The sequence below is a fragment of the Myxocyprinus asiaticus genome, chromosome 13 (genome assembly GCF_019703515.2).
Source record: "Myxocyprinus asiaticus isolate MX2 ecotype Aquarium Trade chromosome 13, UBuf_Myxa_2, whole genome shotgun sequence".
NCBI lineage: Eukaryota > Metazoa > Chordata > Actinopteri > Cypriniformes > Catostomidae > Myxocyprinus > Myxocyprinus asiaticus.
In genome coordinates, this window is record NC_059356.1 from 21,620,118 (window position 1) to 21,642,987 (window position 22,870).

Sequence of the window (22,870 nt, forward strand, 5' to 3'; positions counted from 1 at the left end):
ATCAGCTCAAAGTGAAGGACCCACATCACCCTTTCTGGGAAATGCCTTGATGAATGCTAACTTGCGCAAAGCCTCCTACAAGTTTCCGATGACATTGGGATGTTCTTCAGAGGACCCAAGGTATGCAGTGGTGACCCCACAGGTTCAGGGTCAGTCTGGTGAACATGTGGCTCAAAATCAAATAATAGATCCTCATGAGCCAGAGGATGTGTGGTCTTCAGAAAGAGTCCTCCCTCATCATACTGTTCAGAACCTCACAAAATGGTCCATGTATAGGGATGAAGAACTGGAGAATTTTGTCATCCCAGTGTATCCTGGCCAAAAAACAGATAGCACAGAACCAACATGGGTACCAGATAGGGAAGGTGAACCTCAAGGGAGCTGGTATGACAAGGTAATTACCTCATACTTTATTTAATTAATCTGCATGTAAGAAACTGTTTTTTTGGGCTATATAAAAATCCCCCTGCTTACAATATTTGTGCAGTGAGAATTTCTTTAGAGGTTTACTCCGATATGCCAATTTTTATGTTCATTTTGTTTCCTCAGTTTCTGTGAGTGGAATTATCCTTACACTAGAAAAGCAGGTGTATTCATAATGAGATAACATTGCCTGAGTGCAGTGAGTGCAATTTATCTGCCAATAAGACAATACTATTGGTATAACTGAAGCTTCAGATTAAAAAGGTTGAATTTAAGTTTTAAAACTATGGGTCAAAACTTTACAGAAGAATGTCAGTGCATGTCAAATGTCAAAGAAAACCCCAAAACACACCTGACACACCAGCTATATTACAACAACTAACAGGTATCATGCATTTCAATAAGTAACTGTAAAGTGAAACACTGGCTTGTATTGGTTAAATACAGTTTTTCGAGAACTATTATTTACACAATCTTGTTTTTACCAACATGCTTTTTAGATGTACTCAATTCGAAGTCTGCCCACAATGTTGTATCGTGAATGTGCGGAGGAGGATGGGTTTGAGGACATGACACAGCTTGAGTATGAATTTATTGACTATGATTAATTTTTTGAATATGTAAACGCTAATTTACACTAGAGTATTGTTGAAAATTAATACTTACATTGATGTTGAATTAGGTAAACTTTTACAAAATATGTTAATTACATAATTAATATGCTTTAAACATACAGTACGTTACACAGTATGAATAAGTTCTGAAAATGTATGATCACTTCCAAAAGAAATTGTGCTTTCATAAAAGACAAATCTCTCTTTTCAGGGAACTGCATGAAGGTACTGTGCTACTGAATTTGAAGAAAAGGTTTGAACGCAATTTGATATACGTAAGTTGATTTCAATGCCCATTCCATATTTATTGATACCTAACAATGTTATTGAATAACACTGAAGCATATAATTGAAAATGTCTTTAGAAATAGAAAATTCTGTAAATATTTATATTACAGCAACACTACTCTGCTGTACAAAATTTAAAACCAAAAGTAGGGCAACACTTTTTCCAAAAAATAATTTTGTTTTTTGTCAAGACTTACATTGGAAGTATCCTAGTGTCTGTTAACCCATACAAGATGTTCAACATCTATGGAACAGACATGGTACTGCAACACAAAGGTCATGCGCTTGGAGAGAATCCTCCGTAAGTTCATTCATTCATTCATTTCCCTTATTTTGCAACATTGACCTGAATTTTGTATTTATCCAGGACTGGTACATAAGAAAAATTTTCTTTACCTTAGAGAAATTCCTTATGTTGTCCTTTTTTCAGGCATATATTTGCTATTGCAAATGCTTCCTATACCAGAATGAGGGATGCCAAAGAAAACCAGTGTATTATTATCAGGTAGGATCTAATCGTAAGGATCTAAATGTATGTATGTAATGTATGTACAGTATGTAAACTGTATGTAGGAGAATATATTCTGTTTATATCACATACAGGTTAAATGTTATTTTAATATACTTTTTGGAACATTGTTCAGCAAATGAAACTGATTATAATGTGCTACAGAAAAATAAATGAAAGGGAATTACAGAATTCAAACATCTGATCTTTGTCCTGTCACCTCGAGAAGACTTTTAAGCTGATGGAACCATCAGTGTCAGTTCTACTTGACACAACTGATAAACTTAGCTCTGATGGAGATACCTGTAAGGACAGACTACTGATTTCTGGGCCATGACTGCACCAAAAGATCATGTCTCTGTGAAATGCACCCATGGCTGTTCAGAGTAGCTGGCACGACAGTCACACTCAAGCATTCAATTTCACTTCTGCCTGATGATCAGACACCTAGCGTATTACTTAAGTGCAAAGCAAAAGTCAAGAAAGTCGGTTCTATTCATGCCAAGTTGGTCTGTGCCAGTTTTGGATGCAATTAAGGGGTTAAGCTGGTAATTGAGGGGGTTACAGTCATCATGTAGTCTAAATGTGCTTATTGTCTTTCAGTGGGGAGAGCGGCTCTGGTAAGACAGAGACCACAAAGCTAGTTCTCCGCTACTTAGCTGCAATACATTACAAACAGAATGTCACACAACAGGTATGAGTAACACACCTCATAAATCACTGACTCTTGGTCAGAGTTGTGCTTTTAGAACTCTTTGTTTATGCACATTTTATAACTCGTCTTTTTCCTCCACTTTGATTTTATGTGCTCTGATTCAGATTGAGGTATTGAATTTTCTACTGGTTTATGATTGTCTGTGTGTATTAGCATGTCATCATTGCTTTTACCCTTTAGATGTAGCATGGCATGTTGAACTTTGTGATGTGCAAGTGTGTGAAAGTTTTCTAGCTCCTTACAGAGTATTAAATGGTTTAACAGAACTGTTTAATTTATAAGAAGTATCAGCAACTGAAATGACAACAAATGCCATCTTAAAACAACAACACAAAAATAGTGTTGTTCATGTTAGAGGTGAAGTGTGTCATTTCTGTGCCACTAGTGTCACCAAACCGAATTGTAAAAATAATCAATATTTTGAAACAGGTTTCCCAGATAGCCCTGCTCCAAACACATTTATTTAAGTCAAATGACCCTTCGATAAGCTCTGCCCCCCTGAGGTATGGTTGCTCGCTCTGACAAGCTCTGCAGAACTCCCCATTGGAATGAATTGAAGATTGCCGTGAACGACACGGTTTTCGGATAAATATTCTCAAACGGAATGGATAATATTTTAAGTATGAAGAGTGACATTGTAATGCATATTTATGTTAAGTTTTTGTAAAAGAAATTGTTAAATTACACAGTAATTTGATTAAAAACTGTGGAGACTGTGAATCAGAATCAAGACAAACAATTATTACAGTCACTTGAAAAGAGAAAATTGTTTAATAGCGATTACACCTCTAATAACATTAGTATAAGTGAACAGAGCTGTTTATAATGTCTCATAACACAGTAATTTTGATGCTGTGAACTGTTTATTTACTATTACGTTTACTATGACTTAAATCAATACATAAATTAATTAATGTTCAGTTTTTTTGCTTTAATTTACCTTGGAGCAAATGTAGGTGTCATTGCAGATGTTGTAGATGTCTTCTTGAAAAGAGTAAGGGTGTAACCCAGGTGTCCTGACCAAATTCCCCCTGTTGGCCCTTATCAGTTATGGCTTTCTAATAATACCCTTCCATTAATTGGCTTAATAACTCTACTCTCTCCTCTCCACCAATAGCTGGTGTGTGGTAAGTGTACTGGAGCACTATGGCTGCCGTCGCATCATCCAGGTGGATGCCGCACACTGGTGGTGGTTGAGGAGAGTCCCCTGTTCACTGTGTAAAGCGCTTTGAGTGTAGTGTCAGAAAAGCACTATATAAATGTAACGTTCATTCATTCATTCATTCATTCATATGTTCATTTGGGAATGAGGGCTGACACAATTTAATCCATAACATGCTCTTCTCCAGATTTATTGAAAGATTATTTTTTTAAAAAGAGAAAGAAATACTGCGTGTATCCTCTCTGGGTAACCGTGTCACTATTACAAATGACCCGGCAACAACATGTTTTAAATTTTTTTGATTATTTTGATAAAGTACTCAAACACACATAACTCCCATAGGCTGTCATTGGAAAATAGCAAACGCGTGTCAGAGAAGTGGTGGCAGGGCAACAGTTGCAAAGACAGGATTGATCAGAAGCACTTTTAAGGCGGGCTTAGAGAATTGTCAATTTAGCTGCATTTTTTATTTTATTTTATTTTATTATATATGTATGTACAGTATATACAGTATGTTTTTTTTTAAGGCATTATTTACAATCTTCTGTTACAATTTTCTGTAACAGCATAATTTTCTGTAAAGCTGCTTTGAAACGTGTGTTGTGAAAAGCGCTGTACAAATAAATATGACTTGACTGCATTAGGCTGGTTGGGATGCGCAGGCAAAAAGAGCAATGTTTTGATAGTGTCACAGAGCCATAGTGATATCACTTTTCGAGGAATTAACTTTCGAGTGGCTTACTTATAGTTGTCTCATATTCAATTGAGATTGAAGAAAGTTTTCCAATTTGAAAAAATGACACCACCTTTAAACATGTGATCATATAAACATTTTGGTGTAGAGGTCTCAAAATTCTTTTGGAGCTTTAAAGTTTTTTTTTTTTTTTTTTTTTTACATTCTTTTGAATATGGTAGTGTACAAATCACAGCTGTTTATCATACATTCTACATTGTTTACACATGAGTTTTTGGCTTCATCTACAGATTCTTGAAGCAGCTCCTCTTTTAGAGTCATTTGGAAATGCCAAAACTGTACGGAACGATAACTCAAGTCGATTTGGGAAGTACATGGAAATATTTATGGAAGAGTAAGTTGAACAATATCATATTTTACTTTACTGATACTGATACACCCAGCAAGAGGAAGCACTTTATTGGAGTGCCTTTACAAATGAAAGAGGATAACACGGTCAAGATTGGCCCTTTTATGTATGTTAGAGTACATGGTTTAAGTTGCAAATTACATATTAATGCTTGTCTGGTTTTCCTGCTCCAAACAGAGGGGTAATCAGTGGTGCCATAACCTCACAGTATCTACTTGAAAAGTCCAGGATAGTGTTTCAGGTATTCTTCAAAATTCTTATCATATGGATATTTTAAATGCATCATTTAAAAGGGTCGTAAGAAGTACAATTTTCCTTTATTTTTTGAGATTAGAGTTCATTGGATTATGAAAACATATGTGAGAGAACTCAAAACTTCCTCCCCTGTGAAAAAAAGACCATTTATTGCAATTAAGATGCAAAACAACTCCTAACTTTCTGCAACTTTCTGACATCAGACAGATGTATACATTGTGAAATACTTTTGAACACATACTGTAACCACCCACATTTACACATCAACAACGATTATTAAGTGTTTAACACGTGTGTAGCACCTACTGCTCTACATATCCTTCTGAAGGTTCTCAAATATTAGAAATAAGGCCTGTGAAGGTCAGAGAGAGGGTGAAAAATGGTAATTGAACTTATTCAAAGTAGCACCATCTTTATTTTTTGACAAGAATGACAACAAGGCTTTGAGGGACAGACGTATAGTCTCTTTAATGGGTTGTACTGTTGTTTGAAGTGTTCTCAATCGTTCTGCTGATGAAACATTGAAGAAGAAAAAAAAAAACAGCTTTCCAAGAAAATTCAGTTGACAAAAAAACTCCAGAAAACATGAGTTGTGGATTGGATGTGATCTAGGAGCTTTATACAGCTTAATACAGTAGATGCCATTAAAGAGTCAAACTGTAAGTCCATTATTCACAGCTTTATTTTAATTTATGCCAAAACTAAAAATGGCACTACTGTGAATAAGATCTATAAAAACGTATTTGTGACTTATAAGTGGACCTAAGGATAAAAACTATTAATTGACTTTAATAATCAGTTGCTTTATAAGTTAACATATAATGGGTTCATTTCCCCTATTTCAGGCCAAAGATGAAAGAAACTACCACATTTTTTATGAGATGCTTGCAGGCCTTCCTTCACAACAGAAACAGTCTTTCTACCTTCAAGAGGCAGAAACATATTATTACCTCAATCAGGTGAGGCTTTGCAGTTATAGATTATTATAGTAAAAACTGTACGAAAAGTCTGACCAGAGCTCAGCCCACAAAAGTGAAAAATGGACTGCTATTATCTCTCTCACGGATGTTCTTTTTGGTCGTAAGGGTGGAGACTGTGAGATTGTTGGCAAGAGTGATGGAGAGGACTTCCGCAGGCTCCTCAGCGCCATGGAAATACTTCACTTCAGTGCCGAAGACCAGAACGGTATCTTCAGGGTCCTATCTTCCATCCTCCATCTCGGAAATGTCTTCTTCGAGAGATATGAGGTGAATTAAACTCACTGAAAGTGTCCCCACCCCACATGGCTTCCGTTTGCTTTCAAAGCAATGATGCTCTTCTTCAACGGTGCCAAGAATTAAGTTAGATTTTTTTGTCCATGTCTTGACAGACTGAATCTCAGGAAATGGCATCAGTTGTGAGTGCTCAGGAGATCAGAGTGGTGGCTGAAATTTTGCAGATTTCCCCTGAGGGCTTACAGAAGTCCATCACTTTCAAAGTCACGGTAAGATAGTCTTGCTTGATAACATCTTCAATAATAGACCAATAATAATAAAAAAGGGGTTAATAAAAAGACTAAAACAAAGAAACTTTCTGACTTAAAGATGAATAAGAAATCTTTAATATTCTGCCTATTTCTAGGACACTAATCAAATAAGTGAAACTGTGACATTGACCATGTTACATTTTTTGTGCAGAAGGTCAAATTTCCTTGCTACTGTACCACTAAAGTATGCAAGATGCTCTTTGGAACATTCTCAAATCATGATGGATAACATGGATCATCAGGTTTCACACAAACTTGTTGTGTCCATGCTAGCTCGTGTGCATGCTATCATTAAAGCAAAAGGGGGAAACACTGAATGCTAAGAAATTCTCAAATTCATGTTAATTTTTTCAGCTGAACTTTTCACTCAAAAGTTTTGCAGAATAAATGCAAAAATAAATAATATACACTGATGAGCCAAAATGTTATGACCACTCACAGGTGAAGCGAATAACGATGATCATCTCCTAACAAGGCCACATGTCAAGGTCTGGGCAGATTAGATGGTAAGCAAACAATCAGTTCTTGTAGTCAACATGTTGAATGCTGGAGAAATGGGCAGAAGGAAAGACCTGAGTGACTTCAGGGTCAAAGCATCTCTGAAGTGATAAGGCTTGTGGGGTGCTCCCAGTCAGCAGTAGTGAGTACCTACTGACAGTAGTCCGAGGAGGGACAAACCACAAGCGACAGGGTGTTGGGTGCCCAATTCTCATCGATGCATAAGGGCAAACGAAGGCTATGCCATCTGGTCCGAACCGCCAGAAGGTCTACTGTGGCATGAGTCACAGAAAATTTTGATGATGGTTACAGGAGGAATGTGTCATAACACAGTGCATTGCACCCTGCTGCGTATGGGGCTGTGTAGCTGCAGACCGGTCAGAGTGCCCATGATGACCCCTGTCCACCGTTGAAAGTGCCTACAATGAGCACGCGAGCGTCAGAACTGGACCTTGAAGCAGTGGAAGAAAGTTGTCTGGTCCGATGAGTCCTGTTTTCTTTTACATCACGTGGATGTATATATATATAAAATTTGTTTTTTTCTGTGCAAGTTATATTGCATATGCCATTGCGGATTAAAAGAGCATCTCCCTAATTTATCTTCCCCTTATTTAACTGCTACAACAATACCAATTTTATAACACCAATTTAACAATATTAACAAAGGACTACTGAGTATTGTTATAGGCCTGTATTGTGTGTCACATGAACTGACACTGTTTGACAAGTCTGTACTTGAATAGCAGCAATAGGGGTGAGTCATCTCTAGACCTCACATGAACTCCAGACAGACCTCACATCAAGGCCCCATACCAAGTATCAGCATACTGCTACGTGGGGGATTTATCATTACATCGTTTACTTTGCTGTCCCTTTGAAATACAATCCAAATGCCAACACTGTTCAATTTGCCTTTTTGACAGCAGGGGCAAAGACACAGAAAGAAAGCCGCAAATGGTGCGTATAAGCCCCAAGTCCCTCAGATAGAATAACCTGGAGAGTTGATTATGGCACGGCAGCAGGCCATATTACTATGGAAACCGTTGTAACCCAATAAGGGAAAACCCTGGGCAGGAACAGACAACAAGGGGCACTGCTGCAACAGTATGTCAGCCTCACAACATGTCTTGTGTTACAGTCCTGCGGTGTGTAGCAGATATCAAAACCCTCTGCAGGGGTGCCACCAAGAGGTCTGTCGCAGTATTAACCCTGCTTAAAGGGATAGTTCACCCAAAAAAATGAAAATTATGTCATTATTTACTCACTCTCATGTTGTTCCAAACCCATTTGACTCTTCTGTGGAACATAAAAGGAAATGTTATGCAGACTGTTAGAAACTGACATTCTTAGTCTCCATTAATTTGCAGTGGAAGTAAGGGGGCCTGGGTAGCTCAGTGGTAAAATACGCTGGCTACCACCCATGGAGTTCGCTAGTTCAAATCCCAGGGTGTGCTGAGTGACTCCAGCCAGGTCTCCTAAGCAACCAAATTGGCCCAGTTGCTAGGAAGGGTAGAGTCACATGGGGTAACCTCCTCATATATAATGTGGTTTGCTCTCGGTGGGGTGCATGGTGAGCTGGGCGTGGTTGCCGCGGTGGATGGCGTGAAGCCTCCACACGCACTATGTCTCTGTGGCAATGCACTCAACAAGCCACATAATAAGATGTGCGGGCTGATGGTCTCAGACGTGGAGGCAACTGGGATTCATCCTCCACCACCCAGACTGAGGCGAATCACTACATGACCACAAGGACTTAAAAGCACATAGGGAATTGGCCAAACACAGTAGAAGTGAATGGTGACTGAGGCTGACATTTTCCCTAACATCTCCTTATAGAATCAAGTTTGGAACAACGTTTTTATTTTTTTTTCGTAAACTATCCCTGTAACCAGTCTACCACAACACACATTAAAATAATGTCTTTTGGAGGAATTATATCTCCAAAACCAAAAAAGTATTTTCTAATGTGAGAAAACTGTCTGTATTCAGAATGGAATACTAACTTACTATTTACTATACTGTGCAGTATACACTGTACACTGCCTACTATACTTAGCAACTACAGTAAGCATTTTCCTACTATAACCTTTCAAACAGCAGTATGCTACATTGCTGCACATTGCATGTGGGTAGTGTTCAATTGACATCTTGTAAATAAAAGCAGTTATTTTGCTTATATATATATATATATATATATATATATATATATATATATATATATATATATATATATATACAATTGTGAGTAAAAAATATTGCAACTTCAAATCAAGTTGAGCAAATCACATTCCGGGATTGGCTACTGCACATTTTGGTATACTGTATGTATGTAGTAGGTCATCCAAGTATTCCATGCAAACAGAAAAGTCCCATATAGTGCACAGTATAGGCTACAATGCAAAAAATAAGAGTAGTATGGTAGTATGCTATTCCGAACATTGCCACTGTGATTGAAAGTACTATGTTGAAAAATTCTCTAAAATAAAATAACAAATTAGTATAGATGAGTGACGAAGTTTAACACTGATATACAAGCAGAATATGATATGATTGAAATGAGCTACAGTCACAAAAAGTGATCTACATAGAGTTTTTCAAAAGATTTTATAGTTAATATATGCACCATGTGTACTTGGTACTGACTATAAATTGATTAATTGACTATTAATTAATGACTCATTAATCTGAGTGTTATACATGCCATTTTTTATATTATAGAGCTAATCTTGCATACTACAATGCTTATAATTAAATCTAAATTATTATATCAATTCACTAAAACTGATAAGAGCACTCATAAAATCTTTCAAATGTGTCAGTCAAACCAAATAGAAAGCATGTTGAGATCACTGTTCCAATTCAAACTTGAGACATGTTTCCTTACAGAGTTCCAGCATTTCATCATGACTTATCCAGTACAATTTCTGAAAATAGTGACGCATCCAGGGACTAAATGAACAAGATACTGTATGTCTTTTTGCATTTGAGGTGTCAAGGGCTGAGTCCTCACCCTTCTCTTTCCGTTTCCTCTGGTGGAGACCATTAACATGTCCGTCTTCAGTACTCACATCAGAGCCCTTAAGTTCCTGATTTCAGTTGTTTCATCAAAAATCCTTTTATATGATCCTTTACTTGGTGTCTTCTTTCAGACTGGTCTTTGTCTCACTTGCTCCTCAGTGTTTGCGGCCCCATTGCCATGTTGTAATGTACTATGACATTATGACTGCAAGTGTGACACCTCTGAGAGCTCTTCAATGTATTTTAGTTCATTCTTCTAATTAGAGGAACAGGTACTCCCTATGAAACAGGAGAGGGCCATACTCAAGTCATTTCCCTTTGTCCAGTTGAATTGGACTGTGATCTCATGCTACCAGGCATGGCTTATGTGATAAAAGCTTTAAAACCCTGCTTTCAGACGACAGGTATCCAAGTGAAGTGAGGTGATTGAGGAGAAGATTAACTGCCACGATGTTAATCTCTATAATGACAGATTTTTTCTGAAAAGGCTTTACTGTGATTACTGGATTGCCGGATGGCTTGTGTATCTTCTGACATTAGGACTAGGCTGGTCTTCTGAATGGCCATATCAGTTTGACTTGCCTGCAGACAGTACCTCAGCAACGTCTAATCTCAAAAGCCTCTGCAATATTTGAACAAAATTGTATTGTTTGCCAATAAAATCTTTTTTTTTTTCTTGTATAAATATTCAGTTGGCCCACCAATTTTTAGAAAGTTTGCCAACAGTATTTCTGATTATTCTGTTCTTTCTAATAGGAGACAATGAGGGAGAAGATCTACACCCCCCTGACTGTTGAGAGTGCAATTGATGCCAGGTAAAAAAAAATATTCCCAGGCGTTTCTATCTACTTTTATATAACTTAAAGCCAGCGCCACATTAGCACACTCAAAACATTTTGATTTTGGCTGAGGGTGTCACATATGCAGACTGTTTTGCTGAGATCTCGCTCTGTTCAGTCAGACAGTCAAAACATACAGACTCACTGCAACTCTCTCTTTCTGATTCCCTGTTACGTGAAGCTCGCCTAAATACTGTAACAGGAGTACCGTGTGAACATTAACAATTGCAATAGAGTGTTTTAGGGTGTTTTCAGACCTGCAGCTTACTTGATTTGTTTCCGAAACCGGGGCTAAAATAGTTACAATGTTGCATTTTCTTCATGGTTCTGGTTCACTTTCACAAGGTTATATTTTAAAACGGACGAAACGGCAAAAATCTGTTCTCACGGTCATGGAGCTCTCTCTCTATCCCTTTCGCACCCACACACAAACCACGTTTTTATCTGTCAAAAAGATGCTGACACCGTCTGCCGCTATCCAAAAGTGAGAAGCAATCATGACAATCGACCTCTGAAACCAACGAATTGTGTGTTTCTCCGCCCATTGTACATAGAGGCCACGGTTTGTTCCTGGCAGGCAACAGATACCCTCTCCCCCACCCTAATACTAACCATATGGAGCCTGCAAATCTGAGTACCCTGACAGGAACAATGGATGGCACCTTTCTCCCATCGTGTATTTATCCGCTCAAGGCTTGCTGTAGAAAGCGTATGTCCATATGCAGCTTTCAGTAAGTTAGAAATTACGTTAATGTCATTTTAGTGAAGGAAAAAAGGCAGGAAAAATGCTTGGTGACAGAATCACTTTGGATTACAATTAGTGTTTTTGATGAAATGCAGCTGAGTGCGATGAGAACATTTTGATCAGTTTGACGTCTTGTCAGTTCTTCAGTAAAAAGAAGAAACTCATTGGTCAATTGACAGGAACACAAGATCCCGCCTCGGCATCAGAATAACTTTTTTCTAACAGTTTTGATGTGCTTTTCCGTTGCTGGAACCATTAATTCAGCAGGGAGTCCCGACAGTCAAATGATTAACGACTTCCGACTGCGAGACACTAATGCGGGCTTCGTCTCCCTCTGCCTGGCCTAGAGGTCTGCAACCTGACCCTGGCCCAAAGGGACCTGAGCACCTGACAGGTTTCAGGCCAGGTTCAGGTCAGTTTTTCAAGTAGGACTTTGGGTTCGGGTCAGGTTCGGGTCAGGTTCGGGTTTGTAATTAATGAAAAAATAAACAGGCCTACTGAACTTGTTTCATGCTCTCACTCCCATACACATGTGAATGGTCGAGTTAGGGGCCGTTCACACTGAATGTGCTTTTGCGTCTGTCTGTTCTGCTTTCCCATTTTTTTTCTAATGTAAACACATTCTGGACGAATGTCTTGAATGTTGCACCAAGTCTCGCTATTTCTTCAGTGACTCGTGCAGGACCAGCACTTTTAAACAAGTTAAAAAGAACTTCAAATTTTCAAAAATGCATGTCGAGACACCTGCGCTCTCTTTCGTTCTTTGTGCTGAGTCTAGATTGTTTTTAGTGCAAGTCACAAAGATTCAACATTCTGAACAAGTTCAGGCTGCATAGAGGGGACTGTTGCATTGTTTCATATTATTCCAGATTGTTCTGCACCAAGCAAAGTTTCAGCACATAAACGGTAAGGCAATTCTTTTTTCCCCCTTCTGCTCTAGTGTATTAAGGGAGTGCCTTGCCTTGTTAAAACTGTAGGCCAGTGGTTCCCAACCCTGTTCCTGGAGGCCCCCCCAACACTGCACAATTTGTATAGCTCCCTTTTCTGACACACCCAGTTCAGGTCTTGGAGTCTCCACTTACGAGCTGATGAGTTGAATCAGATGTGTTTGATTTGGGAGATATCCAAAATGTGAAATGTTGGGGGGCCTCCAGGAACTGGGTTGGGAACCACTGCTGTAGGCTTTATGTTTACTGTTCCAATACTGTTACGGATGTTACCTATGTGCTTATATAAAATACAGCCTATTACAACAGTATTTGCTAGGAGAAGAAATTATAAATATAGTGAGCGATTTTGGGTTCGGGTCGTGTTCAGGCTTGAAATCTGACTGTATCGTTCGGGCCGGGTAGGGTCGGGCCACACGGTCTCGGGTCAGGTTTCATTTTAAGTCCCGTGCAGACATCTAGCCTGGCTAGCAATTATGTTAATGAAGTGCAGACCTGAAAATCATTGGAAAAATCGTCTAGTGTGGCACCAGCCTTAGTTTAACTACGATGAAAGAACATTTACAAATTTAATAAATGGTTTTATCCATGCGACTTGCAATTACTACATACAACACCACAGTAATGCGGTGGTACCATGGTACAGTAATAATCTCACATGATAATTCCATGGTATTTTGATATATACCCTGGCTGGTACTGAATTATTACCATATTCATTTACCATAGTAATTACATGACACTCCCAGGTACTTTAAAGAATGGCAGATACTATTTGCACCCCGGTGCAAATAATGGTATATACTATTTACACCCCAGTGCAAATAGTGGCAGATATTATTTGCACCCCAACCCTGGTGCAAACAATGGTAGATACTAACTGCACCCTGGTGCAAATAGTGTCAGATACTATTTGCACCAATATTAAAATACTAACATACAGTATGGGCATCACTGCAGTGTGTTTATTGTGTTTATTTAGAGTCCCACAGACACTACATTAACCTCTACCCCTAAACCTAACCTTAAACTTACCTTAGAAAAAATAACCTTGTTTTTACTACAGTAACCATGGTTTCACATGGGAATGAGTGTGACAGACCCCACCTCTGGATCAAACCCTTCTCTGCACTCCTCAGTAATCACAGTGACCAAATCACTGTGATAAAATCAACATTTATGTTAATTTTTATCTATTATTTTAAGTAATGTTAAAGGAAATATTAATAGTGGAAATTGGATGGGAAAAAGAGTGGGACAACACATTCACACACCCCCACGCCAGCGACATCTATTTCTACGTTTTTTGTATGTTTCTGTGGTTCCACCAGACTATTGGGGCGCAAATAGCTGCACTGTGTGGCAGATGCTATTTACATCGGGGAGCAAATAGACTTTCCGTTTAAGGCTACCATGGTAACACTATGGAATATTGTATGTTGAAAAAACATTGTATTATATTGTCATGGTACATTTTCAAAAGCATCATGGTATTTTAGGTTACCATGTCCAAAAACCATGGTCATGCAAGTTTGTGCAGCAAGTTCACATATGAAAATGTAAAGTTAATTCTCTGCTTGAAACCAACCCCCCCCCCAAAATTTTTATTTTATTTTTTCCTTTTCTCCCCAATTTGGAATGCCCAATTCCCAATGCGCTCTAAGTCCTTGTGGTGGCATAGTGACTCGCCTCAATCTGGGTGGCGGAGGATGAATCTCAGTTGTCTCCGCGTCTGAGACCATCAATCCGTGCATCTTATCACGTGGCTTGTTGAGCGCGTTACTGCGGAGACATAGTGGGTGTGGAGGATTCACGTTAATCTCCACGGCATCCAAGCACAACTCACCACGTGCTCCACTGAGAGCGAAAACCACATTATAGTGACCACGAGGAGGTTACCCCATTTGACTCTACCCTCCCTAGCAACCGGAAAATTTGATTGCTTAGGAGACCTGACTGGAGTCACTCAGCACGCCTTGGATTCGAACTCGTGACTCCAGGAGTGGTAGACAGCGTCTTTACTTGCTGAGCTACCCAGGCCCCCCAGGCTGGTCTGTTTTAATATTTTTTAGAGGGGTTTGTGGCATTTGTCAGCTGGTCAGGCTGGGAGATCACCTGGCCAACCAGAACTTTATTGAATATAGAATAAATTATAGAATTCTACAATACAGAATAGAAAGAGCTTAATAAAATGATGATGGCTAAGGACAGGATAAGAATTAAAAACGGAATTGAAAAAGATTCAGTAAGAATGAATGTTCAAGAATCTTAGCATTAGCATCAGTGTCAGTAAGAGTGTCCATTCAGACGTTCTGAGAGCTTTATCCAAATAAACAAAAGTGCATGCCACTACAATGAAATATTGATGTTGATTGGGTGCTATGTGTGTTTATGTCATTGAATTATGTTCATTTCCTCTCACAAACATAACAGAGATGCAGTTGCCAAGATCCTGTACTCCCTTCTGTTCAGTTGGCTAACGGATAGAATAAATAAGCAGGTTTATCCCCGAAATGAAGCTCTGTCAATCTCCATCCTTGATATCTATGGATTTGAGGTATAGTGCTTAGGTATAGGACTTGCTTGCTCATGACAGTAAAAGGGTTTGCTAATAAGCTGCATTGTGTATTGCAATTGACTGAATCACACCTTTTGTGCTTTGTAGGACCTTACCTTCAACAGCTTTGAACAGCTTTGCATAAATTATGCAAATGAGTTCCTTCAGTTCTTTTTCAATAGGGTCATTTTCAAAGAAGAACAAGTAAGCTGTCTCTCTTCACGCTAATCCTGAGAGAATTGTTGATTAGTAGATTGCCTGTGGTATGCATTTGAAAAATTACTTATTTTGAATATCCAAGGATGAATACAACAGAGAGCAAATCAACTGTGAAGAAGTGCCTTTCTCTGATAACCAGGCCTGCATTGACCTCATTGCAGCAAAGCCCCATGGGATACTCAGAATTCTGGATGATCAGAGCGGTTTTCCTCAGGTGTCATTCCTTCTTAATGTTCTTTGATGTTCTTGTTAGTTTTTATCTATTTATCACAACAAGTTTACATGATCTGCTTCTTAATTAGTTTCTTTTTTAATTAATGTCTATAGGCTACAGACCATACCTTCCTTCAGAAATGCCACTATCACCATGGCAACAATCCACTGTATTCCAAGCCAAAAATGCCTCTCCCTGAATTTACCATCAAGCATTATGCTGGGAAGGTCTCCTATCAGGTGCGTTTAAACTTCTTGTCTTCATCAACTCTTTTAATTATTCCCTAATAAAGTGTTACTGGAGGAATACACCAAACTTTAAGTGATTGAAAACTTCACCATGCTTCACAGGTCCATAAATTTTTGGATAAGAACTATGATCAGGTTCGACAGGATGTCCTTGACCTTTTTATTCAGAGCAAGAACAAGGCAAGTACTGAGCAAGTTAGAATTCGATTTAGATACTGTAAGCTACAGGAATTAAATGACAATAATGACAAACTGAACCTTTTCTTGCTGTGGCTTTAGAATGTTGCATATCTGTTTATGGGCTATGCGGAGGCCCTGATCCAACAGAGGTCCCAGGTTGGGAAAAACAGCACAGTAACACGGCGTCAGCAGGCCTCAACAGTGGCAGCCAAGTTCCAACTGTCACTCATGGAGCTTGTTGAAAAGATGGAGAGGTAGAACACACTAAACAAATAGTTCATCCAAATATGTCATATCGTGACATGAGAGTGTCATGTCACTCCAAACCTGTAAGACTTTTCTTTATTCTGTCTAGCACAAAAAGATAAATTTAATACTGCGCTGGTTGCTATTTTTCATGCAATGAAATTAATGGGGACTGGAGCTTTTCGAGCTTCAAAAAGTTTCCAAAAGCACCATAAAAGTCTCTCATCATTTGCTCACCCTCCTGCCATCCCAGATGTGTAGGCCTTTCATTCTTCTGTAGAACACAAACAAAGATTTTTAGAAGAATATCTCAGCTCTGTTGGTCCTCACAATGCAAGTGAATGGTGACCAAACTTTTGAAGGTCTAAAAAGCACATAAAGGCAGCATAAAAGTAATCCATATGACTCTAGAGGTTCAATTGATGTCTTCAGAAGTGATATGATAGTGTAGGTGTGGGTGAGAAACAGACCAATATTTAAAGGGCAAGTTCACTCAAAACTGAAAATTCTCTTATCATTTACTCACCCTCATGCCATCCCAGATGTGTATGACTTTCTTTCTTCAGCAGAACACATAGATTTTTAGAAGAATATTTCAGCTCTGTAGGTCCATATAATGCAAGTGAATGGTGGCCAGATCTTTGAAGTTTGAAAAAGCAGATAAAGCCAACATTAAAGTAATCCATATGACTCAAATATTTTAATCAATGTCTTCTAAAACTATCCTGATGGTTTTTGGTGAGAACACACCAAATAATAATTCCTTTTTCACTGTACATCTTGCAATTGCAATCTCCAGGCACAATCATGACTACACTCGATTACACTTCCTAGTGCTTGATGCATGTGCAGTCTGCTAGATGGCGCTATAGGAAGTGTAATCAAGCTTGAAATTATGATCGCCAAGGAGACTGCTGTCTAGATGTACAGTGAAAAAGGAGTTACATTTTGGTCCTTTCTCACCCAAAACCGATTGGATCGCTTCAGAAGACATTGATTAAACCACTGGAGTCTTATGGATTACTTCTATGCCTTTATCTGCCTTTCTGAGCTTCAAAGATCTCACCACCATTCACTTGCATTGTATGTACATTACCAACAGAGCTGAGATATTCTTCTAAAAATCTTTGTTTGTGTTCTGCAGAAGAAAGAACATTAAACAATCTGGCATGGCATGAGGGTGAGTAAATGATAAGAGAATTTTCATTTTTGGTGTACTATCCCTTTAAGTCCTTTTTTACCATAAATTCTCCTCCCTGCCCAGTAGGTGGTGATATGCATGAAGAATGCCAATTGCCAAAAACAAAAGAAGAAGAATGTGAAAGTGGAGAAGGATAGTAAAAAGGAATTAAATATTGACCTGTTTCTCACCCACACCTATCATATCACTTCTGAAGACATGGATTAAACCTCTGGAGTTGTGGATTACTTTTATGCTGCCTTTTTGTGCTTTTTGGAGCTTCAAAGTTTTCGTCAACATTTACTTGCATTGTGAGGACCAACAGAGCTGAGATATTCTTCTAAAAATCTTTGTATTCAGCAGAAGAAAGAAAGTCATATACATCTGGGATGGCATGAGGGTGAGTAAATGATGAGATCATTTTCATTTTTGGGTGAACTAACCCTTTAATAAGCTATTCATTGAAAATCTTGACATCCACCCTAGGTCTTCTTAGTAATACTGTTTGAACAAATCATTCTTTTGATTTGAATATTTTAGTGGATGGTTTGATTTGTACACAAATCCGGGCTAATAATGTGCACACAAATCGATCTAATCCAGTTTTTGAGTTCAACTTACTCACTCAATGATCTGGTTGCAGCAGTTCTTGAGTTAACAACTTCCAAACACAAAAGAAAGTTATACAGGTTTTGGAACAACATTAGGGTGAGTAAATCTAGACAGAATTTTTATTTTGGGTTTAAGTAATCCTTTAACTGTGCATTGCAGTGTCTTTGTAAATCTCATAGTAAGTCATAATAAGTCAGTTTTTTCATCGAGCACTTCCTTTACATTTTTTAACTAACAGATCCAACCCATATTTTGTGCGGTGCATAAAGCCAAACCAAAACAAGGTAAGAAACAGCAGTCACTGAGTTCAGGGGTGTTAAACTTTTAACAATGTCTTATCTGGAATTGAAATCGACTGACAGAGTGTGTAACCTTACAGGAGCCTGGTGTGTTTGACGTGGATCTAGTCAGCGCCCAGCTTAGCTATTCTGGGATTTTGGAAACCATTCGAATCAGGAGAGAGGGCTATCCAATCAGAATGCCCTTTGATATCTTCCTTTTCAGGTAACAGCAAAAAATGTAATACTAAAGCTGAGGACATAACACAGGGCTTTCCCTGGTGTATCTGAAATCATTAGCTATCAACTTTCTGTCTGTTAATATTTTAAACGCTAATCCAATTATTTGGTTATATTTAGATACAAGTCACTGCTAGGCATCAAACAACCTCCCCCTGCCAATGGTGAAAACTGTGTCATCATGTTGAGCAAGCTTTGCCCTGTGAGGCCAGGAGTGTTTCAAGTCGGTGTCACCAAGGTGAGCATGATTCTGAAAACACTTTATAGTGCCCTTGGTTCTCTCCATCTTGGCTAGCTGTCACACTTATTACCTAAGTCAAGATTTACTCTATTGAGTCTATTCAGTTTCAATATATGCACATACGTTAAAGCCATTGCTACAAAATGCTCATTAAACAGCCAATATGAGGCTAAGCACAAGACATTTCATGAAACAGCAACTTTTTGGACTTTTTGCTCAAAACCCTATATTTACCTTAGTGACATATTACACGAGACAACTAGTCCCAGTTGTAATAATTATATAACAATTTGAACATTTCTGTTTTAGTACTTAAATGCACCTCTTAATGTTTGGTAGCTGTTCATAAAAGAGGACATTTACTTCCTGTTGGAGAGTAAGAGGGACAGAGTGAGGCATGTAGCTGCTCTGACTCTGCAGCGCTTCACCAGGATGTTCTTTGTGAGAAAACGCTACATGGTCTTTCGTATGAAGATCATACGGCTGCAGGCCCACTGCCGAGGCTATCTCACAAGGTACCAGCTACCATTTCTCAGCCTATAGGTCTTTTTAGCTGCTCCAGAAGGTGCTTAAACTATAATGATATGATTTAATGATTCATATTCGTCATTGAATGATCCATATATGTTGTTTATGATTTTCACAGAAAGCGATATGTAAAAATGAGAGCTAGCCTGGTGAAATTCCGCTCTCTGGTTCATATGTATGTTAATCGGAAGAGATACATTCGGGTAAGAACAATCCATTTTAAGTAGTTAGTGATCAGGCTGAAGCTACAATCCCATATTAAATTGTTTTTCTTCTTACTATTGTAGCTGAGATATGAAGCCAGGAGGAAGGCAGAAGAGGAGGAAAGGATCCGAGAAATGGTAGGAATGACATTCAATCTTTGAATTAAACATAATTTAGTATATTTTTTATACTTACACAGTAAATACTTTATTTGTAGGAGCTGTCAAGAAGGGAAGTGGTCAACGTCACTCATCTGGCCATTCCAGCTGAACTTGGAGCATTGCTGCTGGCAGCCGCAGGTACCGCAGTGCAATTCTCACACACTTTCAAAATACTGTGTGATGGAACCACTGGTGCCTGGCGTATGGAGTGAAAACAGTCTCGAAACCTCCCATAAATGCATGTAACAGATCCACACATGCACACAACAATCTACAAATGCACACAACAGATCCAAACACACACATACACACACACACACACACACACACACACAGCGATCCACAAATGCATGCAACAGATCCACACACAGCCATCCACAAATGCACGCAACAGATCCAAACACAGCGATCCACAAATGCACGCAACAGATCCACACACAGCAATCCACAAATGCATGTAACAGATCCACACACACATACAGCGATCCACAAATGCACGTAACAGATCCACACACAGCCATCCACAAATGTATGTAACAGATCCACACACACATACAGCGATCCACAAATGCACGTAACAGATCCAAACACACGTACAGCGATCCACAAATGCACACAATAGATCAACCCACATCAATCAACAAATGCACGCAACAGATCCACACACAGCAATCCACAAATGCACGTAACAGATCCTCACACACATACAGCAATCCACAAATGCACGTAACAGATCCTCACACAGCCATCCACAAATGCACATAACAGATCCACACACACATAGAGCGATCCACAAATGCATGTAACAGATCCACACACACATACAGTGATCCACAAATGCACGTAACAGATCCACACACAGCGATCCACAAATGCATGGAACAGATCCACACACACATAGAGCGATCCACAAATGCACATAACAGATCCACACACACAGAGCCATCCACAAATACATGTAACAGATCCACACACACACAGAGAGCCATCCACAAATACACGTAACAGATCCATACACACATACAGTGATCCACAAATGCATGTAACAGATCCACACACACATACAGTGATCCAAAAATGCATGTAACAGATCCACACACAGCAATCCACAAATACACGTAACAGATCCACACACACACACACACACACACAGCGATCCACAAATGCATGTAACAGATCCACATACACATACAGCGATCCACAAATGCACATAACAGATCCACACACACACAGCCATCCACAAATGCACGTAACAGATTCACTCACAGCCATCCACAAATGCATGCAGCAGATCCACTCACAATAGCTACCGTCACCAGTATTGCCATGGCAATACTACGTTTCTCATTCGTACAGCTTCATTAACATTTTTAGCGCTGGTAAATAGGCACTAATGCTTCTTTCTCTCTCTCTCTCTCTCTCTCTCTCTCTATCTCTCATGCAGCATTCTGCAGCTCATTTGACACTTGTCGTGTTTAGTGTGAGTGCACAGTGAGCAAAGGAATTGCATTGTTGCATATTTGCTGAACTTAAAAATTTAATATTAGCCTGTTAATTCGACATGTAAATGCCGTTTTACCGCATCACTGTAAGCGAGCAACATGATAAAACTATCGTTTCTGTTCATAATCAATGAAGCTGTCAGTGCAAGCGCACGTCATTGAAGAGCTCTAGTTTTGTCTCAAATCATGCTGCTCGCTCATAATACAGCACCTTCGACAGGAAAGGAAGAAATACAGTGGTGGCCAAAAATATTGGCACCCTGTGAAAAATATGTCTTTTTTGTTAATCCTTTTGATCTTTCATTCAGAATATTCACAAAAATCTATCCTCTAATGGATATCAAACAATTGCAAACTGAACACAAGTTTTATCAAAAAACAAATATTTTTGTCAAAAGTATGTGTGACACAATTATTGGCACCCTTTTATTCAATACTTTGTGAAACCTCCCTTTGCCAAGATAACAGCTCTGAGTCTTCTCCTAGAATGCCTAATGAGGTTGGAGGACACATGGCAAGGGATCTGAGACCATTCCTCCATACAGAATCTCAACAGATCCTTCAAATTCAGAGGTCCATGTTGGTGGACTCTCCTCTTCAGTTCACCCCACAGGTTTTCTATGGGGTTCAGGTTAGGAGACTGGGATGGCCATGGCAGAACCTTGATTTTGTGGTCAGTTAACCATTTTTGTGTTGATTTTGATGTGTGTTTGGATCATTGCCCTGCTGGAAGAGCCAACCGGGGCCTATTTTAAGCTTTCTGGCAGATGCAGTCAGGTTTTAATTTTTTTATCTATTGGTATTTGATAGAGTCTATGATGCCATGTACCTGAACAAGATGTCCAGGACCTCTGGCATAAAAACAGCCCCACAACATTAAATATCCTCCATCATATTTAACTGTGGGCATAAGGTACTTTTCCATATGGATGTGAGCCAAATGCATCTCTGGTGTTTGCTACCAAAAGCTCTTTTTTTGTTTTTTTCTGACCATATAACCCAGTCCCATTTGAAGTTCCAGTAGTGTCTGTCAAACTGAAGATGCCTGAGTTTATTGTTGGATGAGAGCAGAGGCTTTTTTCTTCAAACCCTCCCAAACTATTTAGTAGTTGATGTCTGACTGTGATTTTGGAGACTTTCTGACCCCAAGACCCAAATTTCTGCAATTCTCCAGCTGTGATCCTTGGAGAATTTTTGGCCACTCGAACTATCCTCTTCACTGTGCGTGGAGACAATATAGACACATGTCCTGTTTTAGGATGATTTGTAACATCTCCAGTTAATTGGGACTTCTTTATTATTGCCCTGATGGTGGAAATTTTCAATTTCTATTATCTTTTAGCCACTTTACATCTTTTGAAACTCAGCAACCTTTTGCTGCACATCAGAACTTTATTCTTTGGTCTAACCCACTGTGATTGATGATTAAGGGAATTTGGCCTGTGTGTTACCTCATATTTATACCCCTGTGAAACAGGAAGTCATGGCTGAACAATTTCATGTTTCTAGTCACCCAAGTGTACTAAAAAATGTAAAATATGAATGGGAATATACTTCAGATATATTTTACTCATAAGAATTTCTAGGGGTGCCAATAATTGTGGCAAACATGTTTTGGAG

The 22,870-nt window shown here is 38.9% G+C and overlaps 1 protein-coding gene across 1 annotated transcript in view; it reads left to right on the plus strand.

Annotated features, from left to right (window-relative positions):
• The first annotated feature begins 923 nt into the window (after positions 1 to 923).
• Positions 924 to 22,870, plus strand: part of LOC127450901 (unconventional myosin-XV-like) — a 45,955-nt gene continuing 24,008 nt past the window's right edge. The window contains exons 1-24 of the mRNA XM_051715363.1: positions 924 to 1,006; positions 1,249 to 1,312; positions 1,517 to 1,626; positions 1,756 to 1,830; positions 2,437 to 2,527; positions 4,695 to 4,798; positions 4,991 to 5,054; positions 5,914 to 6,027; positions 6,154 to 6,315; positions 6,438 to 6,551; positions 10,866 to 10,924; positions 15,074 to 15,197; positions 15,306 to 15,401; positions 15,499 to 15,630; positions 15,744 to 15,869; positions 15,981 to 16,058; positions 16,158 to 16,312; positions 18,335 to 18,380; positions 18,476 to 18,600; positions 18,735 to 18,852; positions 19,195 to 19,370; positions 19,502 to 19,586; positions 19,671 to 19,724; positions 19,805 to 19,886. Coding sequence (XP_051571323.1) covers positions 924 to 1,006; positions 1,249 to 1,312; positions 1,517 to 1,626; positions 1,756 to 1,830; positions 2,437 to 2,527; positions 4,695 to 4,798; positions 4,991 to 5,054; positions 5,914 to 6,027; positions 6,154 to 6,315; positions 6,438 to 6,551; positions 10,866 to 10,924; positions 15,074 to 15,197; positions 15,306 to 15,401; positions 15,499 to 15,630; positions 15,744 to 15,869; positions 15,981 to 16,058; positions 16,158 to 16,312; positions 18,335 to 18,380; positions 18,476 to 18,600; positions 18,735 to 18,852; positions 19,195 to 19,370; positions 19,502 to 19,586; positions 19,671 to 19,724; positions 19,805 to 19,886 — 2,437 coding nt within the window. The remainder of the gene's footprint in view (positions 1,007 to 1,248; positions 1,313 to 1,516; positions 1,627 to 1,755; positions 1,831 to 2,436; positions 2,528 to 4,694; positions 4,799 to 4,990; positions 5,055 to 5,913; positions 6,028 to 6,153; positions 6,316 to 6,437; positions 6,552 to 10,865; positions 10,925 to 15,073; positions 15,198 to 15,305; positions 15,402 to 15,498; positions 15,631 to 15,743; positions 15,870 to 15,980; positions 16,059 to 16,157; positions 16,313 to 18,334; positions 18,381 to 18,475; positions 18,601 to 18,734; positions 18,853 to 19,194; positions 19,371 to 19,501; positions 19,587 to 19,670; positions 19,725 to 19,804; positions 19,887 to 22,870) is intronic.